Below are 18,730 nucleotides of genomic sequence, written 5' to 3' on the forward strand. Positions count from 1 at the left end.
CCACTGCTCAAATGTGAGTTTATTTTTAAAGCAAATTAAAGCCTTTTAAACTAACATATTATGCTTAAGCCTTAAACACACGATTGGATTTTCTGACTGGAAATGTGTGATGTCAGGCTGTTGGCAGAAAATCCGACTGTGTGTATGCTCCATCAGACAATTGTTGTTGGATTTTCCGCGGACAAACGTTGGCTATGGACAAAAGTCCAAAGTACAAACACGCATGCTCGGAAGCAAGGACGAGCCAGAAGCGCTCAGTCTTGTAACCTAGCGTTCATAATAGAGAATTATGAAAACATTCATGACGTGGCAAATTATGAAACCTGGAAATGCTGCACACATTCTCTTCTTCTTTAACCAGTTCCTGACCGGAGCACGATGATGTACGTCAGCAGAATGGCACGGGCAGGAAATTTGGCTTACAGGTACGTCCATTTCTATATGCCACCCTGTCATCGCGTGCGCACTCGCATGCCAGTCGGGACCCCGTGAGTCCGGTCGCGGGTCCCGCGGACACGATCGCCGCGGGGATACCCGCGATCGTCTCATGGGGAGGCTGAACAGGGAGATGCCATTGTAAACAGCATCTCCCCGTTCTCCCTAGCAGCAAGTGACACTGATCTCTGTTCCATGTGATTGGAGCAGAGATCAGTGTTCACTAACACAAAGCCCAGCCCCCACAGTTAGTAACACGCCCCTAGGAACACTTAACCCCTACACTGCCACCCACTGGTTAACCCCTTCACTGCCAGTGCCATTTACACAGGAATCACTGCATTTGTATAGCAGTGATTGCTGTATAAGTGACAATGGTCCCAAAAATGTGTCAAAAAATGTCCAATGTGTCCGCCATAATGTCACAGTCACAATAAAAATCACTGATCTCCGCCATTACTAGTAAAAAAAAAATATTAATAAAAATACCATAAAACTATCCCCTATTTTGTAAACACTATAACTTTTGCGCAAACCAATCAATAATCGCTTATTGCGATTTTTTTAACCAAAAGTATGTAGAAGAATACATATCAGCCTAAACTGAGGGAAAAAAATGTTTTTTTATATATTTTTGGGGGATATTTATTATAACAAAAAGTAAAAAATAATTCGTTTTTTTCATAACTGTCGCTCTATTTTTTTATAGTGCAAAAAATAAAAACCACAGGGGTGATCAAATACCACCAAAAGAAATCTCTATTTGTGGGAAAGAAAGTACGTCAATTTTGTTTGGGAGCCACGTCGCACGACCGCGCAATTGTCAGTTAAAGTAATGCAGTGCCGAATCGCAAAAAGTGGTCTGGTCTTAAGCCAGCAAAATGGTCCGGTCTGAAAGTGGTTAATGGGATAATAATGAAGCTGCTTTTCTGGTGATACTGTGGAGTTTTTTCAAATTAATTTTCAATGGCCTTTTTTTTCTAGTGATATCAAGAATAATATGATTATGCTTTTTTTCTTATTTTTGGGGAAAGTTACCACAACATCATTATCCCGTAGTTTTTAAGCTCAAAGATACAACTATGTTGGTGTCCCTTGTCAATTTTCCATTTTATTTTTTTACATGTAACTGCCGACTCCCCAACTGTCATTTTAAGTAAAACACACAGCCAAGTATTATTCTACACACTTTTTTTATTGTGCATTAAAAAAAAAGAAAACAAATAAATAAAATTAGACATGCTATTTGCCAATAGAACTCAACCCAAAAGTGCATTCTATGTATCCAAAAATATAGAAAATAAACCAAATCAAATCATTATTCAACCAAAAACATAATGTCAAAGCAATAACTCCAAGGCCAATAATAAATAACACATTATCTCCTCCGATTCCGCAACATGTCTGGTTGACGAACGGCCATTCAGAAATTAACTGAAAAGCGCAAAATGAAAAGTGCGAAATGAAAAGCATGAATCAACAATCAACAAACTTCTACTAACACAAAATTAGCAGAAGGAGCCCAAAGGGTGGCGCTAAAGAGCTGAAAAACAGCGTAGTACATCACTACATTCGTATTTGTTGGCGAACAATTGTGTGCCGTGTGTATGCAAGACAAGTGTGGGCCAACGCCCTTTGGAAAAACGCCCACGGTTTCGTTGGACAATTATGTGTACAAGGCTTTAGAGTGTCGTTGCTCTCTCTTCCTTCTTCTCACTGGCTTTTGCACCCATCTGCAGATTGTGAAAAGATAAAGTAGAGATTTGTACCTTAAATGTAGCTGTATGCCAGACCAACCTCTAGCACTGTCTGTAAAATGTCAAGGATATTGGCTAGAGCCGGCAACACAGGAGAGAAAGCTTTTGCTGAGCAGACAAAACAAACTTCTCTCATATACTCTCATATGTATGAGATGGATAGTCAACAGTGTCAAAATGTAAAATAAAGAAAAAGGTGCTCCATATGGTGCAGATGAACCAAACATGGTTTATTTGGGCATAAAAAAGAATATTACAATGATAGGCAAGATCTGTAGTATAAAAGTGATCACAGGAAGCAATAAAAAGAATAAAAGCAATTTGAGAGCCAAAAATGAGCAAGCCCAAATGTGTAAGCCACTGGGTTAATGCTTTGAAGAATACGGAAAGGCCCAATAAACTGAGGTGCGAACTTCAGTGAGGGAAAATGAAGTCGGAGGTTGCGAGATGACAGCCAGACCCTGTCCCCAACCTAGTAGGAAGGCGCAGGCAGGCGTCTGCAGTCAGCATGGAGTCTGTACCTATCGTTAGCATGTCGCAAAGCTTCCTGGATTTGTGCCCAAGTGGAACAAAGACCACGGAGATGTTCCTCTAATGCGGAACAAATGAGTCAAGCAACATGGAAGGTTGGAAACCATAATTCGCCATACACTGGGACAATTGAGAAGCAGAATTCAAGGCACTATTGTGAGCAAACTTTGCCACGGTAATGGGTCTGACCAGTTGTTATGATGGTCAGAAATATAACAACATAGGAATTGCTCCAAGCACTGATTGGCTCATTCTGCAGTCCCATTAGACTGTGGGTGATACGCAGAGGAAAAAGCAAGCTGAATTTCCAAACTGTGCACAAAACTCTCACCAGAACCGGGACACAAACTGACTACCCATGTCCTAGATAAACCCCTTGGGTAGCCCATGTAAGCGAAAGATCTCCCAAGCAAAAATGGAAGCCAGTTCCTTAGAGGTGTGCAACTTAAGTGGAAGACAATGAGACATTTTTGAGAACTGGTCAACCACCATAAGGATAACTGTGTTGCTCTGGTAGTGGGATAACTCCACAATGAAATCCGTAGACAGATGGATCCAGGGCCTCTCTCCATTGGGTATGTGTTGATGGAGGCCCACTGGAAGATGTCATGGAGTCTTATGCCGCGTACACACGATTGGACTTTCCGGCAGACTTGGCCTGGCGGACCAGAACCGTCGGGCCAACTTGATCATGTGTGGGCTCCAGTGAACTTTTCCCAAAATTAAGATGGACCTAGAAATAAAACATGTTTCAAATCTTTCCGATGGACTAAAAATCGGGAAAACCATTCGTCTGTGTGCTAGTCCAAATGACCAAATACGACGCAAGGACAGCTATTGGCTACTGGCTATTGAACTTCCTTGTTTAGTCTCGTTTACTTCATCACGTTCAAAATTAATGGACTTTCGAACAGACTTAGTCCAGTCATGTGTCCAAGTCCGCTTGTTTAGAAAGTCTGTCGGACCTCCGCCGAAAGTCTGTCAGGAAGACCTTCGGACCTAGTCCATCAAAAAGTCTGGTCGTGTGTACGCGCAATTTTCTGAGCACACATGGAACAGACAGCTATGAAGGTGGTTACATCAGAATGTAGACTAGGCCAATGATTGGGAAATGGCCCAAAAGAGTTGATTCTTCCCAGGGTGGCCAGAAGTCTTGGAAGAATGGTAATTCTGGAGAACGGCAGTACGGAGACTCTCTGGGACAAAGCAGCAGTCACAGGAGCATGGACCTGAGCAGCAAGAATTTTCTCACCAAAAGGAGAAGTGAGACTGGTGCGAACTGTAGCCAGAATACGATCAGGAGGAATCACAGAAACCACAACCGACTCCATCGTGGAAGTGGAGGAAAATTTTGTCATGACAAAGCGTCAGCCCTTTCATTCTTAGTACTAGGTAAGAATGAGACAAAGTAATTGAAACTTGACAAGAATACAGCCCATCGCACACTTCTTGGAGAGAGGCGTTTAGCTTCAGACAAGAATGTGAGATTCTTATGGTCAGTAAGAATGAGAATCAGCACAGTGGTACCTTCAAAGAGATTTCTCCATTCTTTCAGGGCTAAAATGATCGCCAACAGCTCTCTGTCACCGATCTCATAATTGCACTCTACAGGTGACAATTTCTTGGAAAAGTAGCCACAAGGATGCATAACGCTCTCAGAGGTAGGACGTTCAGACAGAAGGGTGCCAAAACCAGTCTCAGAAACATAAACTTCAAGGATAAAAGGTAACGTAGGATCAGGATGTGCCAACAAAGGAGAAGAAACAAAGGCAGCCTTGAGACTCTCAAAGGCCTTAACAGACTCTGGAGACCAACTCTGTGGGTTACTGCTCTTTCTGGTCATATCAGTCAGGGGCTTGACCAGAGACGTGAAGTTATGAATAAACTTCCAATAATAGTTGGCAAAGCCCAAGAAACGCTGCAGAGGATGTAAACCCATGGCCAGTTTAGGACTGCTGAAAGTTCCTCTGGGTCCATCGAAAAACCAGCAGTGGAAATTACATAACCCAGGAATGTAACTTATTTACGATGGAAATCGCACTACTCCAGTTTACAATAGAGATTGTTCCCTCGTAGTTTCTGAAACACGTGACAGACATCTGTGTGGTGACTCTCCAGGAACTTGGAAAATATGAGGATATCATCGAGATAAACCACCACACATAACTGCAACAAATCTCGGAGGACATCCTTAATAAATTCCTGGAAAACTTCTGGGGCGTTACAAAGGCCAAAAGGCATTATGAGGTACTCATAATGGCCTGTTCTGGTATTAAACGCAGTTTTACACTTGTCACCCTTCTTAAGCCTCACTAGAATGTGTGCCCCTCTCAAAATATGTTGCTCACTTGAGGTGGTCAAATAACTCCATAATCAATGGAATTGGATAGGCATTCTTAATTGTGAAACAATTGAGACCCCCATAGTCAATATAAGGTCTCAGTTCACCACTTTTCTTCACAAAGAAGAAACCAGCACCAGCAGGAGATGAGGATTTGCAGATGAAACCTTGAGAAAGTGCGTCTGCAACATACTCCTCCATGGCCGACTGACAAAGGGTAAACCCGGTCATGAGGGGGTATGGCACCAGGTTGAAGGTCAATTGCGCAATCATACGGCCAGTGTGGAGGGAAACTACCGGCTTAACCTTTGTCAAAGACATCACTAAAACCGTGGTACTCCTCCAGCAGGGAGAGTGAAGAGGTGCACAGGACCTTGGCTACCATCTGGAAGCATGTCTCACTGCATTGTGGTGACCAGGAGAGAACTTCAGCACGGTGCCAATCAAAAGAGGGGTTGTACCTCTGTAACAAAGGATAACCAATAACCAACGGAAACTTGGGTTAAGGAAATAACTTGAAATTGGATTATCTCATGGTGAAGAGCCCCTATGGCCATGGACAACAGAACCATCACATGGGCAGGCTGTAGAGGTCTCCCGTCAAGAGCCTCAATGGCGAGTGGAGTGTCACTGTTAGGTACCTGGTGTTGAAGCCCGACTTGTAGAAGGAGACCTCTCTTACAATGCTGATTCAGGAGCCACTGGAATGGGAACAGTGGTCTCGAGAGCACAGTGGGTAGGAGTGCCTGCTGGAATAGGGCCGCTGGGACTGATAGCGGAGAAGAGATCCCCCTGGATGGCTGGACGGCTGGAAGTTGATAGAAGAGCTGAGAAATGCAAGCAGCAGCTACAGGAGCCGATGAGAGGAACCACAGGCACAGCAGAACACTGAACAGGCAGCAGGTTGGAGCAGGGTCGGACGGTCCGGGTCAGTAGGCGAGCAGACAGGTGATAGCAGCAGGCAATGAAGCGTCGGCAAAACTGGCAGAGGTCGGCAATGGAATCACAGGCAGAAGTGGTAGCAAGGTCAGGCGGGCCTGGTCGGGTTTGGAGAAGGCAGAGAAGTCAGACGAAGCCGGGTCGGTAACAATAACAGATAATCAGGTTCAGGTTCAGGTATTCAGATGCACAGGAGCTGAGACGAAACAGCGCCGCACCAGCGCACTAGGAGAACCTTTAAGCGTTCAGTGGTGGCAAACAGCGCTATCGCGCACACGCGCGCGCCTAATGCGCACGCGCCCGCGAACGCTTACGCGAACGCGCACGCGCCAGAAGCACGCGCCGACGCCTGCCAGTGTGAACACGCTGAGGCTCAGTTTGAGAAGAAGCACGCGTGCACATGCGTGCATGCAGCTGTGCCTGTCCATCGCTGGTAAGTCCCTGGCAGTCACGCAGCTGCAGTGGAATCAAGTGCTTTAGATACAAAGGCAGCATCAATGAATAGGCCTGCACCCCCAGAGTCGATTAGAACCTGTATCTCGATGGATGACTCGGCCCAAGAAAGGGTGACCAAAACCAGAGAATTATCCTTCTGGATAATGGGACAAAACAACACCACCTAAGGTCTGTCTGTGACAGGACCTCAAGGTTCAGGCGTTCACTGAACGGGTAGGAAAAGGCTTCAAAATGTGACCTGCCTGGCAACAATAAAGACACACTCTCTCCCTCCTCCTATAGGTTCTCTCATCCACAGAGAGATGGGTGAAACACAAGTGCATGGTTTCACCCTCACTGACCGACTCGGTATCAGGAGGCATGGGAGGTGAGGGAGGCACTGGTGGGACTGCAAAGCTCAGAGACAAACTTACAAGAGGCTTCTGCAAGTGCTCCTTAAAAGAGAGTCAATGAGGATGGCAAACATGATCAACTTCTTCAGCTCATTGGTTATATCTGGGGCTGCTATCTCATCCTTGATGTTATTCGAGAGACCATGAGAAAAAGCAACCACGGGGGCCTCATTGCTCCATGCAACCTCTGCTGCTAGAGTACAGAATTCAATGGCGTAGTCGACAGTTCTTATACTCTGTTCGATGGACATGAAGCACTTGGTAGCAGAAGCGGAGCATGTGGGAATGTCAAATACCCTTTTAAACAGAGCCCCAAACTCATGGTATCTCAAAACAACAGGTTTTTGTGTCTGCCATAGAGGGTTTGCCCAGGCCAAGGCTCTCTCAGAAAGCAAAGTTATCACGAAACCTACTTTGCTTCTGTTCGTGAGAAACGCCTGGGGCAGTATCTCAAAGTAAATCTCAACCTGGTTGAGAAACCCTTTGCATTCAACTGGATCGCCCCCAAATCAATGGGGAAGCAGAGTGGAACCAGACATACCTCTTATAGAGGTAATACCCGAGGCAGGTGCCTGCACAGAGACTGTAGCAGCAGCAGCAGGGTCGGCCTGCAATTTAGGTTGTACCGGGTGGCCACAGTGGGAGATTGCAGGTGAGCTGTGCAACTCAAGAGCATTTGTAACGCCATGGCAAACTGATCCATGCGGTGATTCAGTTCATCCAATCTGGAAAAAATATTACCAACAAGTGGATTGACTGCGTCTTCTAAATTAATGGCCTTTGCCTACTGTCTGAAACCATGAAATCAGACCGAGACAGAAGTACAGTTAAATCACACTTGTTTAATAATAAAAGTAAAAAGAACAAACGTAGTAAAAACATAGCCAAAGTTCAGATACCAGAGTGGATAGTCTGTCAAGCCAGAAGTCAGGGATCAATGTAGTGAAACAGCAAGCAGGATCTGGAGCCAGAAGGGATGTCAGCAAAGCCAGTCTTTAAACAGGAATGCAGGAGATCATATCTTATGATGTTGACCGAGGCAAAAGGGAGAGCTCCACTGGGCTGAATGACTTAAGTAAGCAGGACTGACGAGCAGGATATCATCAAAAGTAACTGTGGAGAAATAGGAGCTGGCAATTCACCGACAGCTGAGCGGCCAGCTCTGAGAAGTAAGGGCAGAGCCCAGCCCTGACAAAAAGGCAGACACCTGAACTGGAAGTGACAGCTGGCCACCGCAAATCTCACATGCCTTTGGTGCTCAGCATTGATCAGTACATGGAAGTATGAGTCAGCCGGTCGATTGATACCAACTGGTCCTCCTGCTGAACTGTCCCTATGACTATCTGCATGGACTCCATCTTGAACCTCTTGGTGTGTATTAGGGATGAGCTTCGAGTTCGAGTCGAACATTACCTGTTCGGCGAACAGTGAACAATTTGGGGTGTTCGCGGCAAATTCGAAAAGCTGCGGAAAACCCTGTACAAGTCTATGGGAGGAATCTAAAGTGCTAATTTTAAAGGCTAATATGCAAGTTATTGTCCTAAACAGTGTTTGGGGACCTGGGTCCTGCCCCAGGGGACATGGATCAATGCAAAAAGAAGTTTTAAAAATGTCAGTTTTTTCGGGAGCAGTGATTTTAATAATGATTAAAGTGAAATAATAAAAGTGTAATATATTCCTTTACATTTCGTACCTGGAGGGTGTCTATAGTATGCCTGTGAAGGGGCGCATGTTTCCTGTGCTTAGAACTGTCCCTGCACAAAGTGTGATTTCTGCAGGAAAAAAAGTAATTTAAAATCACTCGTGGCTATAATGAATTGTCGGCTCCCGTAATACAGAGAACACTCATTGAAAGTCATTGATAAAAAAAAAAAGTGTGGGGTTCCCCCAAATTCAATTACCAGTCCCTTCAGGTCTGGTATGGATATTAAGGGGAACCCCGCATCAAATAAAAAAAAAATCATGTGGGGTTCCCCCCAAATATCCATACCAGACCCTTCAGATCTGGTATGGATATTAAGAGGAGCCCTGTGTCAAATTGAAATAAAAAAATCGACGTGGGGGTCCCCCTAAAAATCCATACCAGACCCTTTATCTGAGCACGCAACCTGGCAGGCTGCAGTAAAAGAGGGGGGGCGAGAGAGTGCCCCCCTCCTGAACTGTACCAGGCCACATGCCCTCAACATTGGGAGGATGCTTTGGGGTCTGTGACCCCTCAAAGCACCATGTCCCCATGTTGATGAGGACAAGGGCCTCATCCCCACAACCCTGGCCGGTGGTTGTGGGGGTCTGCGGGTGGGGGGCTTATCAGAATCTGGAAGCCCCCTTTAACAAGGGGACCCCCAGATCCCAGCCCCCCTATTTAAAATGGTAAGGGGGTACTTTTGTACCCCCTTACCATTTCAAATAAGGGGGCCCTATCATTTCACAAAGAAAGTATAAAAGAATGTTAAAAAAGACAAACACACTTTTGAAAAAGTCCTTTGTTAAAAATAAAACAAATTAAAAAAAGATTCCAGCAGTGGTAATCCACTCTTGCTATCCAGCGATGGATGATCATCTCTCCAGGGTCCAGCGATGGCTGATCTGATCCAGCGATGGGTGATCTCTCCCTCCAGTCCAGCGCAGCGCAGTCCATCCATCCTCTGTCTCCACTGGCGGAGACACTGTGGGGATCCCGTCATTTCTTATATGAGGAGGGCGGGGCCACTCGTCACCTGACCTCGCCCCCTCTGACGCAAGTGGGGAAGCCTGGCTTCCCCGATAACGTGTGGGTGACCCCGCCCCCCTCTGATGTAACGGAGGTTTCCATTTTTCACTTTAAGCATTAATAAAATCACTGCTCCTGAAAAAACTGCAGTTTTTAAAACTTTTTTTGCATTGATATATGTCCCCTGGGGCAGGACCCAGGTCCCCAAACACTTTTTATGACAGTAACTTGCATATAAGTCTTTAAAATTAGCACTTTAGATTTTGAACGTTCGAGTCCCATAGACTTTAATAGAGTTCTAAAGTTCACACGAAGTTTAGGTCTGTTCGCAGGTTCTGGTGCGAACCGAACAGGGGGGGGGGGGTGTTTGGCTCATCCTTAGTGTGTATGAACACATTTGATTCTTTCAAACAGAAACAGACCAGAAGGTTCTTGCCTTAGGTACTAGAAAAACTGGGGAGAAAGGCCCCCAGATGAGTCTATGTATTCGGCATCACTGGCATGATGGTCCTATAGCAGTATACCAATCTTGCAAACATTTTCTCTTCTGATATCTGTTGGACTTAAATTAAATGGATTCAGTGGTCAACTTTGGAACTCTCCATTGTACTCCCACCTATCTTCTGAACCCACTGGTCTTTGTCGTCCAAACCCTGCAGAAGGAGGCTACAATCATCAACTTCACTCAGGCCCCCTGGCCCCAACTGGTAGAGACTGGTTGGATGCATCTTCAAAAAGACTTTTCCAGCCATCTTCACAGCTTGCGCTGGACTTGATTTCATATCAAAAGTAACTTTAAAACACCTCCACTGTGATCTGTTAAATCAGCAGCCTGTCCTATAAGATGTGGCCTCTTGCACCTTCTGAAGTTCAGTAGGCTTGAGTGAAGGATGGCAGCTTCCGTTTACCAGTCTGCGGCCACAGTCCAGACTTTTCCACCTGTCATTAGGTCCTTAATTGCGTTGTTCAGCGTTTGGCCAAACAATAACCTCCCATTATAGAAAATGTCAAAAGCTTGTGTAGAAGTTCTGCCTGCCCTCCAGTGGCGTAACCACAATGCTCTCATAGCAGTGGCTGAGTGCACCAGTGCTTGTACTAGTTCAAAAGCATCAACCAAAAGTCAGTTGCCAGGTTCCACTCTTTCCAGAAACTGCACCAAATCTTGCAGTTTCCAGTGTTGAATGTAATGCCATTTCTAAAGTTTATATATCGAAGTTAGCGCTATTGCTGGTTGGCAGGCAAAATCTGTCAATGTATAGATTCTGTGCAAGCCTGATGGCCGGATGACCGCAATTTCTGCGTTCCTGATGTGTTTCTGTATAAGTGTTTTTGATGCATTCTCAAAGCGTTTTGCCACTTTCCAGATGTGTTCCATAAAGAAACGATGCAACATTCTACTTTTGTTGACTGCACTAGAATGTGCTGTACTGGTGTGAACTAAGTAATTGGAATCAAAGTTAAACGCTGTCCATGCATTCTTGATGCAGAATAAAAATGCACTGGACTGCATCTGAAGATCATTTACACCAGGGATATGCAATTATCGGACCCCCAGCTACTGCAAAACCACAAGTCCCATGAGACAAAGCAAGACTCTAACAACCACAATGATGACACCCAGAGGTAGAGGCATGACTTACACCATTGCATGGCATCCGGCGGTTCCCATACCATGCTGCTCATCTCCCTGCCCCCTGTGACATTTGCAGCCACTCTCAGACTGACAATAAAGCCAGGAGAGCAGTGCATATAAAAAGACCAAAAAAAACCCAAAGGGAGAGGCGATAATAACATTTCAGAGCTCTTATAATACCACACCTGTACAATATCAATGCTGTTTAAGCAACATTTTGCCCGTGGCCCTGGCACAAATGGCACCTAGTTTTTAGAAGGATTTACCTCCATCATTCGGGGTATTCCAACTCCATGAAACGATGAACATGGATGGGTAGGTTCGGGGGGGAGGGGGGTGCAGCAAACAATTTACTTACCAACTGAAATCAACAGGTGGTCTGGAGCTGACCAAAAAAAGAACATCTTAGTTGGGGGAAGGGGTTGTCTTTTATTGAGCTTTGAACATGTGGTCATGTGGGGCTCCAAAGGAGGCGTTAATCCATGGTGTGCTGATGTGAGGTGGGCCAGGAAAAATGCTTTCTCCATGTAATAAGGGACACAACTACACAAAAACGTGTAATAAGTCATGCTAACTGAGCTACTTCCATAGTTGAGGTCTGCAGCTCTGGAGGAATTTTATTATAATTCTTATTAGATGCTAGAATCTTGAATCCAATACAAATTCCATGATTAGATAAATGTTTGCTGAGTTGTCGGATCTCCCTCTCTCCGTATTCATCATCAGATGTGAGGATCCCAACCCAGTTCCACTTCAACCTTTCCAGTAACTTTGCTATGGCCACATATTGCATCTCATCATCCGGAACTGTCCGGAAAAAGTTTGGATACATCTTTCTATCACTCAGTAAAGTATCTGTGGCTCCATAACTAATCTAGAAAGAAAGAAAAACAGTTTGTATGAATAATGAAATACATTTCGTACCCAGGGGGTGTCTATAGTATGCCCGTAAAGGGGCGCCTGTCTGTTCGCAGGTTCCGGTGCAAACGGAACCAGGGGTGTTCGGTTCATCCTTACTCACCAGTCCAGATACACGTATATGCAAGAGCAAATGTATTATTACATGATTATAGCCATCAGTGAAAGGTGATAATTAGGGATTAACCCCCCCCCCCCCAGTTCAGTTTGCACCAGAATATGCGAACAGAGAAAAACTTTATGTGAACATGTGTATTCCAATAAAGTCTATGGAGTCGTGAAAAATCAAAAGTGTTAATTTTAAAGGCCTACATGCATGTTATTGCCATAAAAAGCATTTGGGGACCTGGGTCCTGCCATAGGGGACAATAATCAATGCAAAAAAAAGTTTTCAAAATGGCAGTGATTTTTTTTTTTTTTTTTTTTTTTTTTTAATATAAAATTTTATTGAAAAAGGCATGAAACAAAATATACAAAAAATAGAGGCTAAAATTTTCTCATTGAAACAGAAAAGAAAACGGATGAAAACAATCAGGCAGCTTAGGGTTTGGTAGTAACCAAGCATATCGTACATAGCTTAAAGGAAGACTCATCATTCCCCCACAAAAAAAGGGAGAAGGAGAAGCCTCCCCTGGATGGATCTGGTGGTTAGAAGGTAACCTGGTATGCAATATAAAATCAATCTACAGGGCAACATAAAGTATAGGTGCTGATCAATACCTAGGGGGGGGGGGGGGGGGGGGGAGGGGTGCTGCACAGTTCCCGGCCGTCCATGAAAGGTGATGAAAGAAATGAGACCCCGTGTGAGGGGGGGGAGAGTTTGGAGCACAGAGACCCGCATGGTGTGAGTTCAGGTTGTAGCCACTGTCGTTGTTAGTGCGTGTCCCTTATAGATGAAGGAATGGTCCTCAAGGTGGGCTCGTTCCTGAGGGGTGAATTTAGATGCCACATATAATTCCCATCTGTTGTGAAAACGAAGTTTGGCTTTGGCGTGCAGAAAGTTAGTGTTTAGTTTGTCCCGATAGAGGAGGCGCATAAGTTCTCTGTCTACTTGTGGTATAGATGGTTTATTCGTGGAAGTCCAGTTGGCCAGGATGTTTCTCCTGGCGAGTAACAAGCAGAGCAAGGCCCATTCCTTGCCCAGGAGTGTGGGGGTAGCCGACCAAGGGAGCAGTTTGGGGTCCCAATGACCAAAGATAAGGAGTAACGGGTCCTTGGGGAGTTTCAGGAGTGTTATCTTGAAGATAAATGCTATAACTTCATCCCAGAATGAGGAGATAGCCATGCAAGACCAGTAACGGTGGGTGAGGGAGGGTCTCGGATGCTGACATAGAGGGCACAGAGAGGCCGCGGGTTGACCCGAAGGTGAGGAGTGCAGAAAAGGTATGTGTGCTCGATGTACAATTTTTAGTTGGGTTTCCCTCCAGGTTTCATTTGGGACCAAATTGTAGACTGATTTTAGTCCCTGTAGAACCCTATCCACAGTATCGACACTCGGGAAGTCCTTAGCCCAGTTAGAAACCGAAGAAAATTCCAAAGAGGGTGTAGTGTTCAGTAATAGAGGTTTGTAGATATCAGAGATACCGTAAGAGTCCTTGCGAAGAAGTACATCAATGAACGAGGATTGGAATCTTGCATGTTCTGCTCTGCATGTTTTCTGCATGAAGCTAAGGCATTGACCATGGTGAAAGGCGGATGAATCCGGCAAGGAGAACTTGATGGCTAGCCTACGGAAGGGAAGTGGTCGACCAGAGTCCGAGTCACACAACGAGAAGAAAGAGTCAAGGCCCTGTTGACGCCATGTTTCATAGGGTTGGCGGTCTAGCCCTGGGGTAAAAGTCGGGTTGCCTTGTATCGGGAGATGTCTAGATATGAAGGGAGACAGCTTAAGGCTCTTCCGTGTTTCTCTCCAGGCGATGGCCGTGTCTCTCAGTAAGAGGTTGTGTTGCAATGACGGATCGAATTGTTTCCACTTGCAATGAAGAAGTGCAGCTAGGGAGTAGGGATGGGTCATTGCAGCTTCCAGTGAATAGTTGGAGCAGCGGGATTTTTGGGATATCCAGTCCAGACCTACCCTCAAAAGACATGCTAAGTTATACATTCTGAAATTGGGAAGACTAATACCCCCTTCGCTCCTGGGAAGGTGAAGTTTAGAGAAGGCAATGCGGGGTCTCTTACCTCGCCACAGGAATTTAGAAATTGATGAATTTAGAAGTTTTAAATCCTTATGTCTAAGGAGTAAAGGTATCGTCTGAAGGGGATACAGAAGGCGTGCAAAGCTAACCATTTTTACCAGGTGGCACCTTCCCAAGAGCGAAAGAGGCAGATCCATCCAGTTATCCAATTCCTGCGTAAGTTTAGTAAAGAGGGGAGGGTAATTCAAGTGATAAAGAGATGAGGGGAGCTTCCCTATCTTAATGCCCAAATATGTGATATGGGTGCTAGCTACCTTGAAAATGGAGTGGTTTGCCCATTGCGGCGGTGGAAGGGATCCCAAAGGGAGTATTTCGCTCTTGGAGTAATTAATACGCAGTCCCGAGCACTGTCTAAAGCGGTCAAATAAGGATTTGATCGTGGGCATGTCTGAGGAAGGGTTGGCAGAAAATATCAAGACGTCGTCAGCGAAGAGGGAGGTTCTTAAATCGTGCGACCCGATTTTGATCCCGTGAAGCGGGGCGTTATATGTCAAGTATCTGGATAGCGGCTCTAAGGCTAGATTGAAGAGAAGTGGGGATAAGGGGCAGCCTTGTCGGGTCCCCTTATGTAGCCGAAACTCATCCGAAAGGAGGCCGGCGGCCACCAGTCTGGCTGCAGGGGAGGTGTACATGGAACTGATCAAGTGTAGAAAAGGTCCGGTGAAGCCCATATCCCCCAGTACCATGGAAAGCCATTCAAAATTGACATTGTCAAATGCCTTTTCGGCGTCTAGGGTAATAATGGCTAGATCGCTGGTTGGATGACATCTAGCATATTCTAATGCCATCATCACCTTCCTGATATTGATAGTTGCCGTTCTGCCCTTGACAAAGCCGGACTGGGCGGAGTGAATCAGGGAGGGGATGATGTCAGCCAGCCTATTAGCTACTATTTTGGAAAGAATTTTGACGTCAAGATTAAGGAGCGAGATGGGTCTGTATGACCCAGGCTCTTGCGGGTCTTTACCCTTTTTTTCTAATAACTTAATAATCGCTTGGTTACCAGACGGGAGATAGGGGCCACCGGACCATATATGTTGGTAGACAGCAGCCAGGGTCGGAGTTAGAAGTGCGTTTAGGGATTTATAAAACTCGCCTGATAAGCCATCCGGGCCTGGGGCTTTGGAGGAGGCTAGCTTACGAATCGTGTCGGAAATCTCTGATGGGGAAATGGGGGCGTTTAACGAGTCGAGTTGAGAGGGAGATACTTGAGTCAATTGCGTTTCGTCGAGAAAATCGCGAGCAGTGGGTCGGTCAATGGGGTCCGCCGCATATAGGGATTTATAAAAGCGGAGCATCGCCGTATTGATGCCCTTCGGAGTGGACGTGATTGTGCCGTCGGGGTCGCGTAACGCCGATATGACCGTGGGACGGTAGGTTCCCTTGCATAATCTGGCAAGAAGCTTGCCAGCTTTGTTGCCAAATCTATGTAGCGTGGCGTCGAAGTGAGCTCGTTTAGTGGTTTCCAAGGTTTCAGCCCAAGTGTCAAATGACTGCTTGGCTGTATGCCAAGCTTCGCGATTTTCGGGGGAGTTTAAGGTAGATAGTGCTCGCTGGGCCAGATGTAGTCTGGAACTGGAAGCTTTGTACTGAGATTGGGCGTGCTTCTTGAAAGAGGAGGCATACGAGATAATGCGTCCCCTAAGGAACGCCTTACCTGCATCCCAAAACAAGTGCGGGTTGTCAGCATGTATTGCGTTTGTTTGAGAATATGAAGCCCATTTTTTTGTCATATAAGCTTGAAAGTCTGCATTGTGCTGCAAGTAGGAAGGGAAGCGCCATATTTTGGGATTGGGATGTATGTCGGGGGTCTCTAGGGTCACCGATATCGGAGCATGATCTGATATGGCTATGTCATGAATTTCCGCCGTCGGAAGGAAAGGGAGTAGATCATTAGAACCAAAAAAATAGTCAATCCTAGAAAAGACATTGTGGGGATACGAATAAAAGGAAAATTCCCGGTCGGTCGGGTGGTGTAGTCGCCAAATGTCATGTAGGTGGAGGGATTCCATAGTCAGTGCCAGGCTCGTGGGAGTGGTAGCAGTTGAACGTAGGGATGAAGATTTGTCGTCTGCCGGGTGGGCAACAGAGTTGAAGTCGCCCCCTACCAGATGTGGAAGGTGTGGGAAGCGCAAAAGCCAACTAGTCAGTGTGCCAAAAAAAGGTTTTGTGGGACTATTAGGGGCATAAACATTTGTAATAGCAATTTCCTTGGTCCCTAGGAGGGCCCTGATTGTGAGGAGTCTGCCCTGTTGGTCTGTGTCTGTAGAGAGGATCCTACAAGGGAGATTCTTATTGACAAGAATAAGAACCCCTGCTTTCCGGCCCACAGCCTCAGAACCCGCCACCTCCCCTACCCAGAGCTTCCTCATCCGAACAAAGTCCGACGAGGAGAGATGGGTTTCCTGAAGTAGCGCTAGGTCTGTCTTGAGTCTCTTGAGGTGTCGTAGTACCTTCATTCGTTTGTTGGGGGAACGAAGCCCTTTAACGTTCCACGAGACTACTTGTAGCATGGTGGATCGTTAAGTGCAGTGATAGCGGGAACTAACAATACCATGTGTTTGGGAGGACCCGGGGCATATAACAGCAGAAGCTTTGCTCCAGAAAAGGCCAGGACGGACCTCGGTATGATGACATCAAGGGAGAATAAATTGGGTAGGAGTGCAGCAATATGAAAAGGTAGAAGGAAGGGATGGGAAAGGGAGTGGCAAACGTGCCAAACAAAACAACTCACTGTGAACTTCACTTTTTTCCGCATGGGGGTCACTGTGTAGACCAGCTCCCAGAACCAGGCCATCAAACTGATATATATACGGCTGCCCTAGAAAAGGGAGCATGACATGCCGTCAACCCAGGCAGAGATCAGAACAAAAATGGGCTGATCTGCACAGAAGACTCCGCAGGGGGAACAAGTGGGTGTAACCTGAAAAAGGAGAATGAAATCAAGGAAATACATACATTTGAGAAAGGGGGAATAAAAAAACAGTTATAATAGGACAATAACAGAACATCCATAAGCCGATGGCGTATGGGGCATGGAAAAGACATAGGTGTAGACAACGTAGCGCACAGTGCCAGTCACGGCCCTGGGCAAATAATACCTTGTGAGCGCGCACATTGCGCGGGTGGTCCAGGAGGGAAGTCAGTCAAAACAGAAGCCACTTCTACCATGTGAAAACGAGTGGTAGGTAAAGCTTCGTCCCTACAAAGAAGGGAAGAATAGAAAAGGTACCACGGTCCAGGTGTTTATCAACGTGGGTTGAGAGCGTGGGGAGCAGGACCCGAGGCCCTGAAGCGCTTGGGAGAGTCCTTCCGTGGGCTCCTCTGATCAAGAGCTCTATTGACTGGGGCCGCCTTGGGAGCCGGGCTCAGTGGAGGGCCCGAGCGTAACGATTTCAAAAAACGCGATGCATCATCTGAGTCTTGAAAGGAGAGTTGTTCTCCGTTGGGTGCTTTGATCCGCAGGATTGCCGGAAATGCAAGAGTAAATTTCAACTGCCGTTGGAATAGTTCCGTACAGATATGTTGAAAGGCCTTCCGTTTCTTAGAAACATCCACTGAATAGTCAGCAAAAATCAGGATTTTGACCCCGTCGATCTGAAGCGATCTGGACTGACGATACTGCTGCAAAATGGAGGCTTTGTCTGCGTAATTTAGATATTTAGCAATTATCGGGCGCGGGGACTTGCAATCCGAGTTGGGTGCCCCCACACGATGTGCTCGTTCCACGACGAAGGGTCCCCCCAGGCCCAGAGCCTCCGGGATGCGGTTTGCGCACAGGTCTGATAAGGCAGAATGGTGAAGCGACTCGGGGATACCTACAAAACGCAGGTTGCTCCTCCTGGACCTATTCTCGAGGTCATCGAGCTTCTCCAAAATAAATTTGTTGGTTCTGTCTTGGGCCTGTTCCAGGGATTGCGTTTGGTATAGTTCTTCCTCTAATGTGGAGATGCGACTTTCAGCCTCATTAAGTCTGGATGCGTGTTCCACAAGTTGGGCTTGAACTTTATGCATGCCCTGGGTGACAGCTTTTTCAACAGAGGCAGCTATCATAGGGGAGAGGAGAGCAGCAACAGCTTGTGCCAAAAGTTCTGTCTGTGGGTCCTGCAGCGGTGGGGATGGCAGGGCATGCAGCATGATTGCCGGTGCTACAGGCCCAGGTACTTGTGTGGAGGTAGGTGATTGCATGGAAGGGGGTGCCTTAGAAGTCAGCTGGCCTTGTGCTGGGTCTCCTACCTCCATTGCTGGTGCCTGCTCCTCCGGATAGGCCGCGCAGGCCGGAGTGGTGGCCGGAGCGGTGTAGGCCGAAGCCGGGGCCTCAATTTGCGGCGTGGCCTGCCGCGCGGTGGCGGCCGCGTACGAACGCGGCCCGGTTTTTTCTAAGAACCGGTCCATCGTGGAGCTGGTGCTGTGGGGAAGGTAG

General features: G+C 46.4%; 1 protein-coding gene across 1 annotated transcript in view; it reads right to left on the reverse strand.

Moving 5' to 3' along the window:
• LOC143986465 (vomeronasal type-2 receptor 26-like) overlaps positions 1-18,730 on the reverse strand; it is a 75,749-nt gene that overhangs the window by 29,835 nt on the left and 27,184 nt on the right. Inside the window, exon 5 of the mRNA XM_077484808.1 lies at positions 11,828-12,068. Within this exon, the coding sequence (XP_077340934.1) occupies positions 11,828-12,068 (241 nt within the window). The remainder of the gene's footprint in view (positions 1-11,827; positions 12,069-18,730) is intronic.

Source organism: Lithobates pipiens, unplaced genomic scaffold (genome assembly GCF_037356315.1).
Source record: "Lithobates pipiens isolate NorthernLeopardFrog02 unplaced genomic scaffold, aLitPip1_a1.2 Scaffold_160, whole genome shotgun sequence".
NCBI classification, from domain to species: Eukaryota; Metazoa; Chordata; class Amphibia; order Anura; family Ranidae; genus Lithobates; species Lithobates pipiens.